Here is an 18,552-nt window from a genome sequence, read left to right on the forward strand (position 1 = left end):
TTCAGTGTGAACTTCCATGTGCATGGAAGAACATCAGCTTCATACAGTATATTCTTCCTGGCTTCCTCTTCAGCCCTGTCTGTTTCTGCTACAGGACATGGTTCTGAGCACATCTGTGTTTACAGCTGTGTGATGATGATCGAGGGATCTGTTCGGTTTGTTTACAGAAGGTTGTGTGTGTCTGTGTGTGCGGTTGGTGGGAGGTTGTGTCACTCTTGAAATACTGATTGCTGACAGATGAACTCCCATTTACCGCTGTTGTCAAAACGATGTGCTGTTTTCAAACGATCACAACACGACAGTATTTAATTTCTTCTTCTTCGATGGTTTTGCTCAATTTAGACCCATTAACTGCAGTAGTAAATACTTTGCCTTGCACTGCTACCATCTGCTACACTCCATCATGCTCTGCACTAGAGGTCTTCACACATCCGATACTCTGAACCTGAAGGGACCAGTGAAACCTAAACCTCTTTTTAAAAAAGAGAGAGCCGACCCGGATAGAACCGAATATAATTAGACTTGATCCGAAGTACAGTCGAGCCAAATAGACCTAAGCAGAGACAGAGAAAACATATAGAAAACATATAAACAAATAGTAACATACATCTCATCACAGATCTGAGACCCATGAAGACCTCTGCTCTGCACAACACTTCAGGTATTATTTTTTATTTTCTTGGAATAATAAGAAGCTGCAAAACATAAAAGTCAAGTAGGAATCGTTCAAAAGATAACAACACAGAAATGGTCTTTTAAACAGCTGGCTGTATTTTACTGAACAAACTGAATATATTGTCAGTGTGTACTGTACTGTACATTCATCACTTTGTCCATTAGACTATAAATTCAAGAAAGGCATTGATTTCTGTGTGATCTCAATGCCAACAGATGTACGTCATAGTGGTATTCTGCCACAGTAACTAAGGGTTTGTGATATAGTCTTCCATTCTGTGTCTGGGTTGGCTCACTGCCCACCACTGATGCATTGATTCACTGTCATTGTCCAGCGGTTTTGTGCTGATAGACTGAGTCGGTAGAAAACAGTTTGAAAGAGGAGCCTGCCATCACATGCACCATGCTTTTTTTTTTTTTTTATAAAACACAGGCTACTTGTTTTAAATTCTTTTATTAGTCTGTGCCATTGGGTTACAGACATCTTTTGTTCTCGAGCAGTTTTCTATTTCAACTCAGTTATACTTCTTTTCACAACTACCTGAAACAAAGACATTGCATCTTTATTCCATTATACATTTTGGATTTACCTTTACTTCTGTCTTCAACCTTTCCTGAAAGTTAACTTAGAAATCCACATCTGCATCTATTTACCCAAATTATGAATTAATTTATATTCCATTAATAGCTTAGTACTTAAGTACTGATAAGTTATTTTGATGAACCAAGACCCTTATGTAGAACACCATTATGGTCAAAATGGACGTTTTTGATCACTTAACTCTCTATTAATTCTTTAAAAGTTGCATTTCCTCTGATCAGATGAGAGCATCATATTAGCCTGACGGTCTGCTCCCCTGGTGTCTGTCAGACCTGATCATGAGGAAGGGTTTGAGAGGTTTGGCCCCTAGGATGGGTATAGTCTATTATACTGTTGCCTGAAGGCCTTTGGGACACACACACACACAGAGGATCAGGTGACCGTCCAAACTTTGAAACTGTGTGATCAAACCTTATGATCTTTGCTAAGACACATTGAAGAAAACACAGAACCCTTTCCAGGGAACTTTTCTCTCTTCTCATGTTTTGATTACACATATTTCAGTGTGAACAGTAAATGCTGTAAGTTTAGGGCCAACAATGTGTCCTTGTGTTTTTTTTCTCTCCTTTCTTTTCTCACCAAGAGAAACCATCTGAGAGTGTTATATATGTATTTTTAAGGAAATGTAGGAGAGTGAATTAAATGTAATCCTAGTTTAATGTCCACTGGACCCATTTTTAAAGACGGGATGCCTTTATTTGATGACTTGCAGTATAGAAAGTGACGGGAAACTAAGCAACAACAGTCCCCAGCGGGAATCTGAAAAGTTTTCAGACATACAGTATAATGCAACCTTGAACGTTATATAGACGTTACACAGAGGAGCCACACAGGTATGTGACACCAAAAATGTCCAAGTCAGCTGAACCCGACATTTAACAGACTTTACCATGCCAGCTTCCTAGTGCAAAGTCAGTATTGAGTCCATGTGTGAAGAGAGCAGTCCAACGGTTCACACTGTCACTTTGAATTGCATATGTAAACACAAAAGTATTAATCCAGATGAAATTGTGGTCAAACAGTTTATGAAACAGTCCTAAATAATGGTATAAGTCACTAACACTCAGTGATCTAAAACCTTATTAAAGAATGAATCAAAACTCAAATGAATAATGCTATTCTATGACGGTATATCTGACAAATGTGATAGTTATAAACAGGAAGTACCACCACTGCTGTTCCAGTATTTATATCTGCAAAAAATGTGGCTGTGATAAACATTAATTTCTATGTAGGATGAAAATTAAACGAACTATGGTGATTTAATTCGCTTCCTCAGCCAGTCTACGGAAAAACAATAATTCATTTTTATTACCTAAATGTTGTATCATTTTATTTTACGGTCGTTTTTAAATGTTCAAAATTGAATCAATACTCTTATTGTATAAGGAAATGCATTCCCACAAACACCTGACCTGATGTCACACAGCTAAAGTTAATTATGCACACTTGTAGCAAGAAAACTAATACCAAGCAGTTTCCCAAATATTTGACAATCTGGACACCAGATGTGTCCAATTTATATAAACACAACTCCCAACACGGCTGCAACCACAGTCTGAATTATAAGATATGCTCAAGAAGTCAAAGTGCTGTAGATGATTTATGAGTAATCATTTACTGTGCTACCCTGTAGGAAACGTATAGCATCCCAGAGGTCCTAAATGTAAATGTGTATATTTTTTCTATAGTAAAACCTGCTGTAACATAAATAGCACTCAGACAGGTGCTACCACTCGCCGAATGTTGATTGAAGATATTATATGACAGTATGTCCACCGTGAGCTCTAGGGAGGATTTAACCTGAGAGTAAACACAAGCCGTCTGTGCACCATGCTTAACTGCACATTTGTGTCCTTGACTTCTGAGACTGATCATGTGATTTTGAATGTAAACGCCGTTAATCCACACTCAGGTTGGCGGGTCAATCTGCCACATGAGAGGGCTAAACGGAAGAAGAAGAAGAAAAAAGTCAGTTTCACTCCAGCATAGCTGCTGAATATTCACAGAATTGAAACAAGATGGCTAAAAACACTTGTGTTTACAAGGAGTGTGAGCATCTTTGGATTTGTAAAATCCATGCTGCCCTCCTGTGGATTGACGTTGAAATCGTTAGAACATAGTACATTACCAATAACTAAAATAATTAATTAAATATCCTACTTACTGTAAAATAGGACCCATCAGTCTTTTAATTTAGCTTTACTGATCCAACATTTTACAACACAATTTATGTATTTTTGCATTTTCATGTTAGTTTAAATTGAAAAGAATCATTTAAATTGTTTTGATTCTGATACAGTAGCAGTTAAAATGTTTTTTCATTAACTGCTTTAGATGATGCTGTTTGATTGTCTCTCTCTTCTGTACCCTGCCAGAAGATGTGTAGCATAGCACATCCTGTTTTGGTGCCTATATCCCCAAAGGAGCAGCGACAGGGCAGGTATGTCTGTCCAACTGCTCATTAGAAGAAAGAGCAAATTAATCCTCTCAGGGATCTCTTCGCCATGCGAGGCCAAAAACAACGGATGCACAGGCCGGCTGCGGGAAATAGTATTGATTAATTAAGCTTTTTCCGTAAAGGAAGTTTGGCTCAGATCATATTAAAAGGACCCATGGAAGTAGACAAAATGTCACCAGCAGCAGCAGCAGCAGCAGCAGCAGCAGCAGCATCTGCAGGAGCGTGGCACACCGATTAGAGCCCCCGAAGGCATGAGTGACTTCATCTTTGTGACAGTCCAAGACTGGAATGTCTTATGGTCTGACTGGATGTAGACTTGATATTGATATTGGATTGGATGAGATATGGACTGATTTGTTCAGGAGTAGACAACAGCTTTACAGATAACTAGAACAAATGCTTTGTACATGCTCATCCATAAGGTATTATTGCATAATAACAATGACTATATATAGAAATCACATGTGTTTCATGCTGCAGCCTTAGAGGAGTGTTTTGTGGTGCAGGATGTAGTGTATAGGATGTAAAGCTGTGACTGTAATAAATGTTCCTCTCAAATCTGGTGATCTCCTTAGAGACTAGAGCATTGAACATTTTTTAAATGTCTTAAATAATTTTTTTTTTTTTTTTTTTAAATATGACCTCTAGTCGGCATGCGGAACAGAATTGATGACATATGATCACTCTTGTTCTCGAGGAATAAAGATTGACATTGATAGCTTTGCAAAACCTTTTAAGGCTCCAATGTGCACCATCAGATCTGCTTGTTGGCTACTTGGATGGGTTGAAACCTTCTTCCTCATGTTGGTTTGGAGGTGGCTATATTTGACCCCATTAAACATAAACATTTATTTCTACCGTAATTCTCAAGTACAATAAACCAGTACCAATATACTATAAGCTGATAAGCTAAAATCAGTCAATTATATCAGCCAGTATATCCACTGGGTTTTAGTGATGACGCCATCCGAATAAGTCTAAGTTTACAGTTTAAACAGATGACTAAAAATCAATGTAGTAGTGAAATGAGCCTTTATAATTTGGGACCTGGGGTGTGAGGGGCCCATCACAGCAAATTGCCTTTGATTCTCACATAGAAAATACTGTGCTAATGTGCCTAGTAGTGTGCTAGTGTGTCTGCTGGCTGAATGTGGCTGCCCTGAGTTACCATGCATATGATGAAATTACATGCAGATTCCCTAAGGCTGAATATTTATCCGTCATCACAAAACGACTGTCTGATGATGTATTAAAAATTGGATTAGAAAGGGCAATGGTTGATCAACCAGGAACCCAAACGCAGTTCCATTTTTGTTTTTGTGCGTTTGGCCGCTTCTCACCCATTATTAGAGACATTTTAAGGCTTCATTCTAAACCTCTGTGTGCCTTCTCATAGATCACTTGAAACCAGAAGTAGTCTGGCCTGTTTGTGACGGGTCAGAATATTTATATCTATGTCCCATCTGTGCACAAATTGTTCTCCTTTTCATAAATCAGTGAGCTAAGGCAATTGCACAGACAGGAAGGAGTGAGACCTCCCCTTGGTGTGGCAGGCGCAGCCACTCTGTCCAATATCTTTTACTTGTTTGTTTAGTGAGATGTGCTGAGAGAACAAATGTGAGCCGTATCAAACGTGACACATTTAAAGTCTGAGCGGATGTTTTTGAATAAATGTGTCACTCTCTGCTGTCTTCATTGTGTGCATGAATTACTGTATCTGTGCGAGTGTTTTGCAACCTCCGCTCGCTCCAATAAATGAGCCCAGCACGCCTCATATTTTATCACATTTGCACAAATATGTTCGCTCAAGATAACAAACAGAACGGAGGGCTGTGGAGAATTTTTTGTGTTTGTGTGTGTTTGGTGAGCTGCAGTTATGGAAAGACGGAGATTTTGATTGGTTTTAATGTCTACAGTAGTCTTAGACGCATCTTGGGGAGGTTTGGCCTGAAAGGTTTGGTTAATAGTTGAGTTGAATTTAATCATTTATTAAATAAGTAATTTTAAATTTGTAGATCTTTCTTTTCCTGTTTGTTTTTAATTATCCTTTTGTGCTTCTGTTTCTCTCTGCTGCTGTAAACGACGTGAAATGGAATTCTTATCTTATCATAAAAAAATATTTCTTTTGCCGAATTACTACTCAAATGCTAAAAAAGGTATTTAGTTTTACCTCTTAGTCTACATTTAGTTATTGAACCGCGCTGACCTGCAAATTGGTGAATGTTGTGGCCAAGGTTTTTGTGTGAAATATAATAAGCGTGTAATAGGTTGAAGAAGTTAAGTTTTTCTTACAAGTGCTGTTTTGGTGTCTAAAGTCTTGTAGCCTCAGCATGTTTATGCATGATAAAGTAGCATAAAGATTTGGCTGCTGGTCACTCAAAAGAAACAGAAGAAGTTAAGGTATGCTCTATAAATCGAACATCTGCTGCAATTGCATATTTTTTCTTAATATTAACCACAAATCTAAACTCTGCTGCGACAGACACGATGCCGATCAACACAATGAGCAAGGCCGTTACTGATACTGTGTTCTACTGTGGTATGCATTCACTGGAGACTGCAAAGTTTGCTCAATATATCACATGCAGGGATCATAATAAAATTAACAATGTTGTTCTTACTCCAGTATGCACTGTTGTTGCCTCTGACTGTGCGGAATAAAATATTTTTCTTATGTCAAAGTTACGTAAGAGTAAATAAAAGGCGGAAACTGGATGTTATGGGGTTAATACTTGATGCACTTTATTCCAAACCCACAAACAGGCCTATTAATTCTACAGTAATTGGCCTTAGTTCTATCACATTTGATTGTTGCAGCCACAATCAATACAATACACTACAAACCACCAAACCTCTTAACAGAGCCAATAAACAATTACTTCAGAAGGATTTATGCTGAGACTCTGCCCTGCTCGTTACCAGCAAAGTATCGGGGTGAAATTGGGCAGTGATGGTATATACACCCACAGCACTTTGCTTGTCACGGGCTCCATAGAGGAATTTAAAATCAAAAACGAAACATTCAGCTAATGTGTTCATAATTATAGGAACCCCAGTGGGAGAAAAACGGAGCTTTCAGAGAGATCCATCTGTGATTTAGCACTGAGGATTGCTGATGTCTCTTCAAAGGCGTCATATGTCTAATGAGGACTCGCGCTTTGAAGTTGGTCCTCGTGTAGCTTCCTGCTTTGTTTGCTTTTGTTTGGATTTTTACAAAAAGATGAATTGAACAGTCATTAGCATTAAAAAGAAATGAAGGTGAACCTTTACGCATTGTTGGGATGATTGGATTTGATTGTTGAGGGTTCGCTAATTGTGATAACTCCTTTTAAAATTGCATAGTGTGTGTGTGAATGGCAGCCCCTTACACAATGTAGTTATTATGCAACACGGTAAGATGAGGCTCTTTGAAAAGCACACACAGTGGAAACATGATGTATCCTCTGTTTTGTACTTCTGGGAAGTATTAATCTTGCACATTACTTACTTCTATGTTATTAAGCACAAACTAAATGTTATTTTGCTGATTGAATTTGCACTGCATCACACTTTCCTCTCCTCTATTATACTTTGCGTCTGCGAGTTAACACCGGATGCGTTTTTACTGGGTCTTTTCCCACAGCTGTGCCTATGCTCTCTCATCATCTCCACTGACCTGGATCACAGCACTATTGGTAAATATTTCAATGCAAACTAATGTTGGGGAGGGTAAATGGTGTCGTAACACAGAGTCATGGAAGGCCACTGTTGCTATCATCACTGATATGTGGTTGTAGTTTCATATCTGGCGGCCTATGTGGGCATCTGGAAACGGGAGACAGTCATGGGCTTTTGGAAATGTTCAGCGTAGATAAAAATCATTGAATGTAGTTGTAGTAGAATTCTGTCTGTTTATCCACTTTTATCTACAATACTGCTTTAATATTCCCTTACAGGTTATTTATAGATTTGCTGTGAAAGTAGAAATTAATTTTATTTATAACCTTTTATCATAATATACTCTATTATTTTTTGTGTAATGTTACAACACAGATTTAAATCATGAACAGAGTTTATGGCAAAGACAAGTGAAATGTTATTTTCACAGATAAAATGACAGTTTGGTTAATATTCATCTTTCAGCTAATCTTTCCGTGTCTAAAAACTTGTGATTATCTGAATGCACAAGCTGCATTAGGCTTTGTTGGAGTAATGTTCCCGACCCCCGACCAGAAGTGATGTACAGCTTGTTTGCCTCAGAAAACTCTTATCTATGCAACCTTCCTACAACCTCCAGCGGGTGTCATGGTGGAATAATTGGAGTATTAATGATGTTCCTGTCAATGCGCTGATGCTGAGACAGTGAATCACAAGTGGCAGAAACATAATAAGAATCCACTCTACCTGGGGCTGCAAAAGAGCTTTTAATTGGAAACAGACACGGACGCTGTTAACTGCAATAGTGTGGTGGTTATTTGTGTGAAACTTGAGCATGGTGCCTGACTGTCCTGCCTGTGTGTGTCTATTCATGCATGAAAACATGAATTCTATTTGTATTTATGCACATGACCATATGTGTGTGACATATATTTTCCCTGTATATGCTCACTGTTTAGATTTTTCTTCCTATAGCAGCCAATAAAAGCAAATATATTTAATCCTGTTTTGCATATCTTCCTACCAGTGTGTGTGTGTGTGTGTGTGTGTGTGTGTGTGTGTGTGTTGCTGTGTGTGTGTGTGTGTGTGTGTGTGTGTATACATGTGGGGGTTCATCTGCTTAGAGAGCAGTGTGTAGTGGGCAGAAGGCTGTGAAATTTAATCTCAAAGTGTTTTCGTTTTCTTTTTTTCTCAGTCTGGTATATGGGCAGGAAGATTCCCATTGCATCACTGAGGCGCTGGGATCCCCCCTTGTTACCATGGTTACCTGCAGTATGCCAAAATACCATCAAAGCGATGTCCCCATCTGTGTGCACACGGATTAGTTCGACTTGCATGTACAATATTGTTAGATAGTTGATGGTTGTCCTTTTTCCTGCTTCTTCCACCTCTTCCTCCTGACTTTCATTCAGTAAAAACAACACACAAAATGAGTGGGAGTGCAAATTATGAGTTAAGTAGGGGGATGCATTTCTGTTTAGCACTTGAAAAGTCAATTTATTTACCCTCATAAAGACTTCATTTCACAAGATTTGAACATATTGATAGTATGACTCGAAGACATATTACGAAGATATGTTTCACATTCCTCCTAGTGGACACACACACACACTATGTATTCTTCTCATATAAACTTTCCAGGAAAGGTCGGTGTGTCTCAGGGGTACTTTATTCTGGAATACGTGACTTTTCTCTAAATGGCAGTTTGGCAGTGTTTGTCAGGACAGTGACTGTGTTACCAACAAGTTGCATTTACTGACAGTGTCATGGAAACATGCCCGAGTATCTAGATTTCAGTAACCCATCCCAAACTCTTAATAAATACTTTTATCTAAATGACTGAATCATATTTTTCATCAGCGTTTTGAGCTGATATACTTGGAGACACCTACGTCTCGAGGCTTGCAGTGAATCAGTAACAACATCAAATTGTCAAATAAACAAGACGAGTGAATCAGCAGCTGAGAAGACCAAAATTAAATAAGCATATGTCTGGTGGTGTTTATTGTGATAACCATTTTAATTGAGTTCTTGCTCCTTTCCATCCTGGTGATTCTTGTTGCAGCGTGCTTCGTTCCCAAATGAGCTGTTGTGCCATCTCTCACTGTGATTTGGCAGTGAGACGCACACAGCACCAGTCAGGAGTTACATTACTCAGCCCATCTGCTCCTTACAAACTGTGGTTCGCACTTTAAAGATGTCTCTCGCACCAGCTACTGCAGGGAGGTGCAAGCCTGACAATTTGCAGAAATAATACAGCAGGGTGCTGTTTCGAAGACATATTCAAGATTGAGGTTGGAGGAATAACATTCGTTTTATATTTCCCTCTCTAGCAACAATGATTTTGTTTACTCTGATCGAATGCTATAATAGGTGAATGTACTCAATATGAATATTTATCACTAATGAAGATAATATTTAGTTATTTAACTCCTTTATGCTATTTGTAGACGTTGTGAATAAAAAAATGATCAAGTGTGTTTGTGGGTGCATGTGTAAGTAAATCCCAAAGGGCATACTGTACATTACTCTGCTGATATCTTCACTCCCATCTTCACCTTTTATGATCAAACTCAGTCTAAAGTCAATTGAAAAGACTTCATCAGCATCCAGACTCATGCATGCGGTCTCTCTGCTTCTGAAAAGAACTCCTCTCAGATCATACATAAAGTCATGGCCCAGTGCTCTGGGGCGTCTTTCCATGTAGCCCTCCAATCTATTACTGTGACAGCATGTCATGTAGGGACCAGAGAGGTTGTTCTCCCCAGGGATGTCTAATCCAAGAGGCTGGATCTTTTCCCCAACATACGCCCTCCTCCTTGCCCACGACCTTCGTATTTCACTGCAGGGATGCTGTTTGGAATAACAACAACACATGTACCACGTCACATGCCCTAATTGGCGCTGCGATTCTTGACTTACGTCACATCCTGTCGCTTCCCTGAGGATCCCTGAGGATGGCTTTCTCTCACCAATGTACCTCAAATGCCAATTTGGACCTGCCGTCAGTTGAAAGCACCCTGATAAAAATTCATATTTGAAACAACACAGATTTGGTGTCTGTGTAGTTAAAGGTCAGATGATGCTAATCAGAAGTATTTATCATTCAGCTACGGGATTTGTTCTGTCCACATTTGTCTGTAGAAGTCGGTGACTGGCCTCGGCTTCTGTATATCTGTATGTATGTGTGTGACGTGCAAACGCAGTCATGCATTATATAGAAGTACACACTGTTAAGTGGCATGCCTGTGTTTTGTGTGTTTATTTTTGAAGTGCAACCAGAACATTAAGGCACAAAAGTTAATGAGATGCTGAGTTCAATTCCCCCGTCTGCCTCCATGTGTGTCACACTTATTTCATGCATCACTGTGGCAGCAGCTGCTCGCATTTCCTTGGTGGTCATCAGACGGACTTACTGGAGCATTGAGCAAGCCAGATACGCATTCTTAGCATCAACACACCAAACAGTGTGACCCATACACATATAAACCACATTTGTATGCCCTTTTATAAACCCACACCACCTAGAAATTACATTATACACTAATAATTTGCTTATGCACATTTAGTTTAACAGAATAATTATAGCACCTGAGCCACAGTTTAACTCAACAGGAAGAGCAAACCCTTTAATTACTTTAGCTGCTGTAAAGATAAAGTAATAAAGAATGGTAAAGAACATTTTTATGAGTATAATTAGAAACTTGCAGCTCTTGGTTAAGATTAGGAAGGAAGGTGATTGTGGTCATGGTTCTGCTTATTTTAAGTGAATTATTAAATATTTGATAATTAAAACCAAAAAAAACAAGTGCAAGAAATATGTGATCACTGCAACAAAACGGCATGATGAACAAGGTTATAAAATAATCTGTGAACACCACGGCTCAATTTTGACCTGGACAAACACAGCGTGGCTCAACATGAACAAGAAACAGCCTGAACAAGTAAGATACAAGGTTGTGACACTTCATAAAGACGGGAGCTCGACGGTAGGCCATGGACCATAAAGCGAAACACGGTTGCAGCAGTATTTAGATGAAATATGAAGAACCATACTATAAATAACTGAAGACACAGTGAGCGTCCTTGAAAACACAATTTGTTATTGACACAACCTTGGACTGAAAAAACAGATCAGTGTTGGAAACAGTGCATAGGATTACCATTTGTATTAAGAAAAACATCACATCCATGAAATATTAAACTGATGCACATACATAATTTTGGCATGTAAGGTAATTTCTTGGGGACAGGTTTGCCTTTTTATTATTCAAAATATTGATTCGGCCTCTTTTTATTACTTTGAGTTGAGTCGATTGGATTTGTCATGTTTCGGTATTTTACAAGATATTGACTGGAAGATAAATCAATAGTTACTATACTCATTTTAATCCTTTCCTTGGCTGTTTCCAACTGTGTACAACCAAAAACATTTTTGCATTATTTCTGACCTTGGGTTTCACTTTGACTCGCGGTAGTTATGGCAGCGGACAGTGTGAATGTGTAATGATTCTGCACTGGCAGGGATACCATCCAATGACTGATCAATAGTGGTCAGCAGTCTTTCTGTCTCTTTTCTGTCTTTATTGATCATCCAGCGTGTGGCTGTGAGCCCGACTGAGCTGAACTGGGAAAAAAAAGCTCTGCTCCTCATTAAAGAACAGTCAAAGAATTGTCACTTTTGATGGAAACCAGTCTCCTTTTTCCTGACTCTGGCTACGTTGTTGAAGAATGAAAAATGCCGATATGATCTGTTGGAGGGATTATTATATCGAATGCCCTCGTCCCAGCGTGCACCAGACTCACAATGTCATTTGTAACGTCACTTAATTCCATTTTGTTCCAGAGTTAATAAGTCATTTTCTTAACTTCCCAGACTGATAAAAAGTTTATCTTTAGCTGAATTTAGCTCCAGAGGTTTGGATAAACAATATGCCAGCAGGCAGCCAAAGAATGAACTAGGAAACGATGAGGATGTGGCCTGAATGACCCTGTGTAATGGAAACGCCATTAAGCATTTATGAATAGACAGACAGACAGACACTCACTCAAGGGAAATTCTGTTGTCACTGTAGCCATTACATAGAGAAACATACACACACACACACATAGAAGAAAGTAGGAATGATAGAGGAAAACAAAACAGAAACATAATTGTACCTTTAAGTTGCACACAGTTGTCAAATCTGCAAACCTGAGGAACATGCATATAATACAATAAAATATCACAACAGACCTGAAGAAGTCTCAGACTAAAGCTGCTCCGCTGTTTGACCAGCAGGCTGTGGAGAGGATGTGAGCTGCCCCAGCAGACAGCAGCAAAGAAAACTGCACTGGCTACATAAGACTGGTAAAAGACTTGCAACATCGTGTAGGACACATTAAAGGACCTAAACTTAAGTAGTAGTAGAGTCTGCTCTGTCCCTTCCTGTAAACAGCCTCTGTGTTGCATTTCCAGTCCAGTCTGTTGTCCAGGTGAACTCCCAGGTATTTGTAAACCTCCATTACCTCTCCTTCGTCTCCCAAAATGGAACTAGAGCTTAAACTGTCTCTGTTCCTCCTAAAGTCCACAACCATCTCCTTGGTCTTTGTCACATTCAAGGTTAGCCGATTGTTCCCACAGTACTTTATAAAACCGTCCACCAGTCCTCTGTACTCACCTCCTTGTTACTACTAATACACCTCACTACTGCAGAGTCGCCTGAGAACTACTGTAGATGACAGGACTCAGTGTTGTACTGAAAGTCAGAGGTGTACAGGATGAAGAGACGAGGTGAGAACAGTCCCCTGTGGTGCTCCTCTGCTGCTGATCACCTGCTCAGACTTTCATCCTCGCAGTCGTACAAGGTAAGAAGTCAGGTATTCAGTAATCCAGGAAGCAGTGGAGGAGTCAACCTGCATCTTTAGGAGCTTCTCTTGCAGAAGGACAAAAAAAACCTCTGCTCTGTCCAAGTGTGAGAGAGCTCTGTGGAACAGGTATATGATCACATCATCTACTCCAACCTGGGGGCGGTAGGTGAACTGTAGTGGGTCCAAAGCTGTTTCCACCTGAGACCTCAAATGGGTCAGAACCAGTCTCTCATAAACTGAAGTTGCATACAAGGTCAATGTCTAGGGAAACTACTTGGCTTGTGTGTAGATACAATAACTCACTTGTAGTGGAAAAACCCCAGAGCTGTAAATTCTGCTTACAAAACTCAGAGGAACTGAAATCTAATTTCTAAATCTAATCTAATTTATTTTTAAGCTATTTTGTTTAACTGGAAAATGGATGAAAGGAAACGAATGAATGTGTCTCTCCTGCACAAGATCTAAACTTAATATCTGCTCCTCTTTATTGAGCTGATGTGTGCGTTTGATGAGGGGCCTTGCAGTCGACACTCGCACACAGATGCAAAACAGCCTGGTTCCCTCTAATCCCGATATGTAGCGTGTTCATTCCTCAGTGGGAATGTGAAAATAGTCTCCGGTATACTTGCTCCTGCACGAGTTGGACCGGAAATTATGTAACTTCCTCAACTTAACTCCTTTTCTCTTTACAAAACACTTGATGTTTTGTTGCCATGGAGATGAAAACCCAGACAAAACCTCCCATGCTTACTGAGATGCAACTACTGGGAGGTTAAATAGCAGCATGATTTTCTCACTGCAGAGGACCATTTGTTAAACAGTGTTTATTATATTTAGATGGTTTGATGAGCAGCAGCAGCGGCGTTGTGTTGACTGTAATCTAAAGAGAAGAACGGTGACAACACGGTAACCACAGCATTAAACCACAACACTATCAGATATTTGAAATGGGATGGACAAAGATAAACAATGTCTGAATTGACAAGTATTTATTGTCACACGCTGAGGTCAGTTTACACTTTAAAACGTATATTAGTGTGAATGCCTTGAATCACAATAGTGTTGTTATGACTTGTCAAACCAGCTTTAAGTAAAACTGTGAAATAGGTAATGGTAAGACTGTGAAATACAGGTATGAAAGTAATTCACGATCTATTCGTCTGATCTAATTTAGAAAATGGGGTCAAACTGTCTCATAACTTGTTTTGAGTCAGAAGCAAAAAGTAGAAAAAAGCTTGGACCAGAAATTATTGTAAAACTTAAAAATGACTTAAATTTATTACAGCTATAAATGAATTGTCTGTAAATTGATTAATAGATGAATCGGTTAATTGTCTCAGCTGTAATGTGAAACCTGAGGTCAGGGGTCATGAGGGCTTCAGGCAGGATTGGTAAACTACTTACAAGTGATCTTATATATTAATCATTATCCTTCAGATGTTTTTTTTTTTTTGTTTCGTCAAACATGAATCTGCTGTCTTCCTCTGTCCCCCGAGCTTTTAGCTTCATCGCATCTTTTCACCCTTTACTATTTTACTTGCCTGTCAGTGCTGGTTCACCACTATTAAATAGCTCCATTAGGGTGGATGGATTAGAAAGAGGTAGAGTTTCAGCCTGTGTGGGGAAGAGGGAGATCACATCTGACAGAACAGGGAAAGGTCATTTCACCTCTGGGGTGCACAGACAAAACTGTTGTGAGAATGACGGCCAGATGGAAGTAGTGTCTGTCACCCACACTGATACTCTGATGTAAGATGAGATTTGGATTTGGTACATTTAGTTTTTTTCTGTTGTCACTTCTTTCCTACACTTCCTTTACAATGAATTATTTCCCAACTATTCCCCCTTTATAATTAAAGATATAGACACAGAGATCATTATAATAATAAAACGTATTTGTGTAGCTGTTATTATTATTATTATTATTATTATTATTATTATTATAAATTGCGGCTAATTCATATATTACCTTACTTTGATTACACTTCTGATGTAAGCTTTTCTTTCATCTACTGTGTTCCTGGTTTGAGAGGTTTTCCCATTTTGTTCAAGCACTGTAAAAGAGGTCAACAGGTTTTTTAGATCGGTGTCATCCGCTTTAAGAGGATTTAGTGAGTATGAGTTGAGAACTACACTAGCTGTCGCCATATTTGGATCGAGGGGAGACTCTTTGGGTTTCTCCGTGTCGAAATCAAAACCCAGCACGTTGTGCATTAGCCTTGAATCTCATTTGATCTCATTAACCCCGTGCACGTACTGTACTCCTAAAAGCAAAGACGGTGACAGAGTCTTTGATGACGCCTGTCAGTGTGAATTAAAACACTTATTTAGCATTTCCGTCATTAATCGCCGCTCTGATAAGAGATGACACTCGAGAGGCCACATAACTGAAAGGAGTTTGTTTTATTTGGAGTTAAAATGAGGTGACTGCTCCGTTGCGTTAACAGTGTCCGCAAAAGCATCACGGGCTGTGCACATGCACAACTCAACGCTCGGCTCGTTGGCTGCAGGGAGCGCGCATTGATTTCCAAGCTGGTGCGCGCTTGTTTCAGCACCATGGAGAGCAACACCCCCTCAAAAAAACTAATATTCACATAATAGAAGATTCAGCACAATTACACATTGAGCTCGGACAGATATCTTGACAATTATACAGCAGCACTTGATCATGTTACATTAAACCCAACTTGTGGAAAAACTATTTCTCATGTGTCAAAACATCCAGTTAGTTGCAAACATTGAATCTGAATCATTACTGTCACTATGACCAATAGAGGAGCTGTGCTGATCTGTTATTTCCAACTTGTAAAGGTGATAAAAGCTTCATATGAACCGTGCATCAACTCATGGGGAACGAATCCAACTTGGTTCAAACGCGTGGATGTGATTTCATCAAGTGTTTTCTTCCACCACATTTCAATGAGTGTGTGTGCTGGGTTAGTTCTGATTGGGCGGGTTGTGGACGTATATCAGACATATCCGCGCTGAGGGCTGGTGTCGACGTGTTTGGTGGGGGAAAGGCAGAGCGCAGCGCTTCAGTGTGTCTATACACGCAGAGATGCGATGTATATGGCGACGTCCTCAGCTTTCCAAAGCTGCAGGCTTTGGCTAAGAGAGGCGTGGCGCACTGTGCCCCCCCGGACTGAAAACCACCTGTATGGATGACCAGACCTCCAGCGTGATCCAGTCGCCTTCTTCTGCCAGGCGCAGCGGCAGCAACGCTACTGTCAGCCAGGGTTATGCCGAGGTGGAGGAGGGCGTCATGACGGTGGAAAACATGCTGGAAGAGTCCACCGTGCTCTCGGCGCCTCACCTGTCGGTGGATCGATACGAGCACGGCCGCCAGGGATGCTGCGAGAGGGTGGTGATCAACATTTCGGGTTTACGCTTCGAGACGCAACTTAAAACTTTCAACCAGTTCCCAGACACGCTGCTAGGGGACCCCAGAAAGAGGATGCGCTACTTTGACCCACTGAGGAACGAATACTTTTTCGACAGGAACAGACCCAGCTTTGATGCCATCCTGTACTACTACCAGTCAGGAGGGCGCATACGGAGACCTGTTAACGTCCCCATTGATATTTTCTCAGAGGAAATTAGGTTTTATCAGCTCGGAGAGGAGGCCATGGAGAAATTCCGAGAGGATGAAGGCTTTATAAAAGAAGAGGAGCGCGTACTGCCCAGCAATGATTTCCAAAAACAGGTTTGGCTTTTGTTTGAGTATCCTGAAAGCTCTGGACCAGCACGAGGGATAGCAATCGTTTCAGTGCTCGTTATTTTGATTTCAATTGTTATTTTCTGCATGGAGACTCTGCCGGAATTTCGGGATGAGAAAGACCAAGCCACAGTGGCACCCACGGTCAACGGCACTGCTCCCTACGTGCCCAGTCCGTTCACAGACCCCTTCTTTGTGATTGAGACTCTGTGCATCATATGGTTCTCCTTCGAGTTGCTGGTCAGGTTTTTCGCCTGCCCCAGTAAAACTTCCTTCTCCAAAAATATTATGAATATCATCGACATCGTCGCTATAATCCCCTATTTTATCACTTTGGGGACAGAGCTGGCCGAGAGGCAAACCAACGGCGGCCAGCAGGCGATGTCCCTCGCCATCCTCCGGGTGATCAGGCTGGTGAGGGTCTTTCGCATTTTTAAGCTCTCTCGACACTCAAAGGGGCTTCAGATTTTAGGACAGACTCTGAAGGCCAGCATGCGGGAGCTCGGTTTGCTCATATTTTTCCTTTTCATCGGAGTTATTCTGTTTTCCAGTGCAGTTTACTTTGCAGAAGCAGACGACCCATCCTCCAGCTTCACCAGCATCCCAGATGCGTTTTGGTGGGCAGTTGTCACAATGACCACAGTCGGATACGGAGACATGCATCCGGTGACCATTGGTGGCAAAATAGTGGGGTCGCTGTGCGCAATAGCAGGCGTGCTCACCATTGCCTTACCCGTGCCAGTGATTGTGTCCAATTTCAACTACTTTTACCACAGAGAGACTGATGGAGAGGAGCACCAACAGTGCCTGAACACAGGCAGCTGTGAGCACCTCCCCTCGGGGGAGCTGAGGAGGTCGTGCAGCTCCTCGTCTCTCAGCAAGTCTGAGTACATGGTGATAGAGGAGGGCATCAACAGTGCGTTCAAACAGCCCAACTTCACCACCGAAAACAACCAGAACTGCGTGAACATCAAAAAGATCTTCACAGACGTGTAAATGGATTCATTCATGGAGCATGAAGAAATAGTAGCTATAATATATTTTATATAATCAATCGTAATGTGAGTCCATATCTGTGGATCAACGCTGCTTCAGTGTCAGTTTTTAGCAAGTCATGGATGAGAAAGGATGGATCTGGTCGTGGTTTCGCGTGGTTTGAGTATTTTAAAGCGATCAAGAAGTATTAATGACTAAAACATTTGCACCAGTAATAAACGGTATTCATTTGGGTCCAGGCTGCTTAGAGAAAACAAACAGCGAAGGAGTCTGTGGCTTGTTAAAACAGACGTGTAGCAGTGTACAGTGCTGCACTATACACCTACATATCTTGATGTTGTTGGTGTTCATTGGGATACACGTGTAGCGTCTAGTCCACTATATTACATCTACTACTCGCCAAATACGACGTCTTGTGCTTCGTGGAGAGAAAAGTTTCATTCATCCACTGATGGAATGAAAACACTATGGGACTTATTTAGCCAAATGCCTGTTTAGGTAATATTTAATATCATAACTGGAGCTGTTGAACTCAGTTTGTCCACGTTGTTATTCAGGTACTACATTGCAGAGTGGTGTAGATGGTCGCGTTTATCATCAAATAGAAGTCGAGCTTTT

At 40.5% G+C, this 18,552-nt stretch overlaps 1 protein-coding gene across 1 annotated transcript; it reads left to right on the plus strand.

The window, feature by feature from the left end:
* The first annotated feature begins 16,380 nt into the window (after nt 1-16,380).
* On the plus strand, nt 16,381-17,934 carry LOC113155353 (potassium voltage-gated channel subfamily A member 3). The gene has a single exon (XM_026350036.1). The coding sequence runs from the start codon at nt 16,381-16,383 to the stop codon at nt 17,932-17,934; it is 1,554 nt and encodes a 517-aa protein (XP_026205821.1).
* Nucleotides 17,935-18,552: the final 618 nt, after the last annotated feature.

The sequence above is a fragment of the Anabas testudineus genome, chromosome 5, assembly GCF_900324465.2.
Source record: "Anabas testudineus chromosome 5, fAnaTes1.2, whole genome shotgun sequence".
NCBI classification, from domain to species: Eukaryota; Metazoa; Chordata; class Actinopteri; order Anabantiformes; family Anabantidae; genus Anabas; species Anabas testudineus.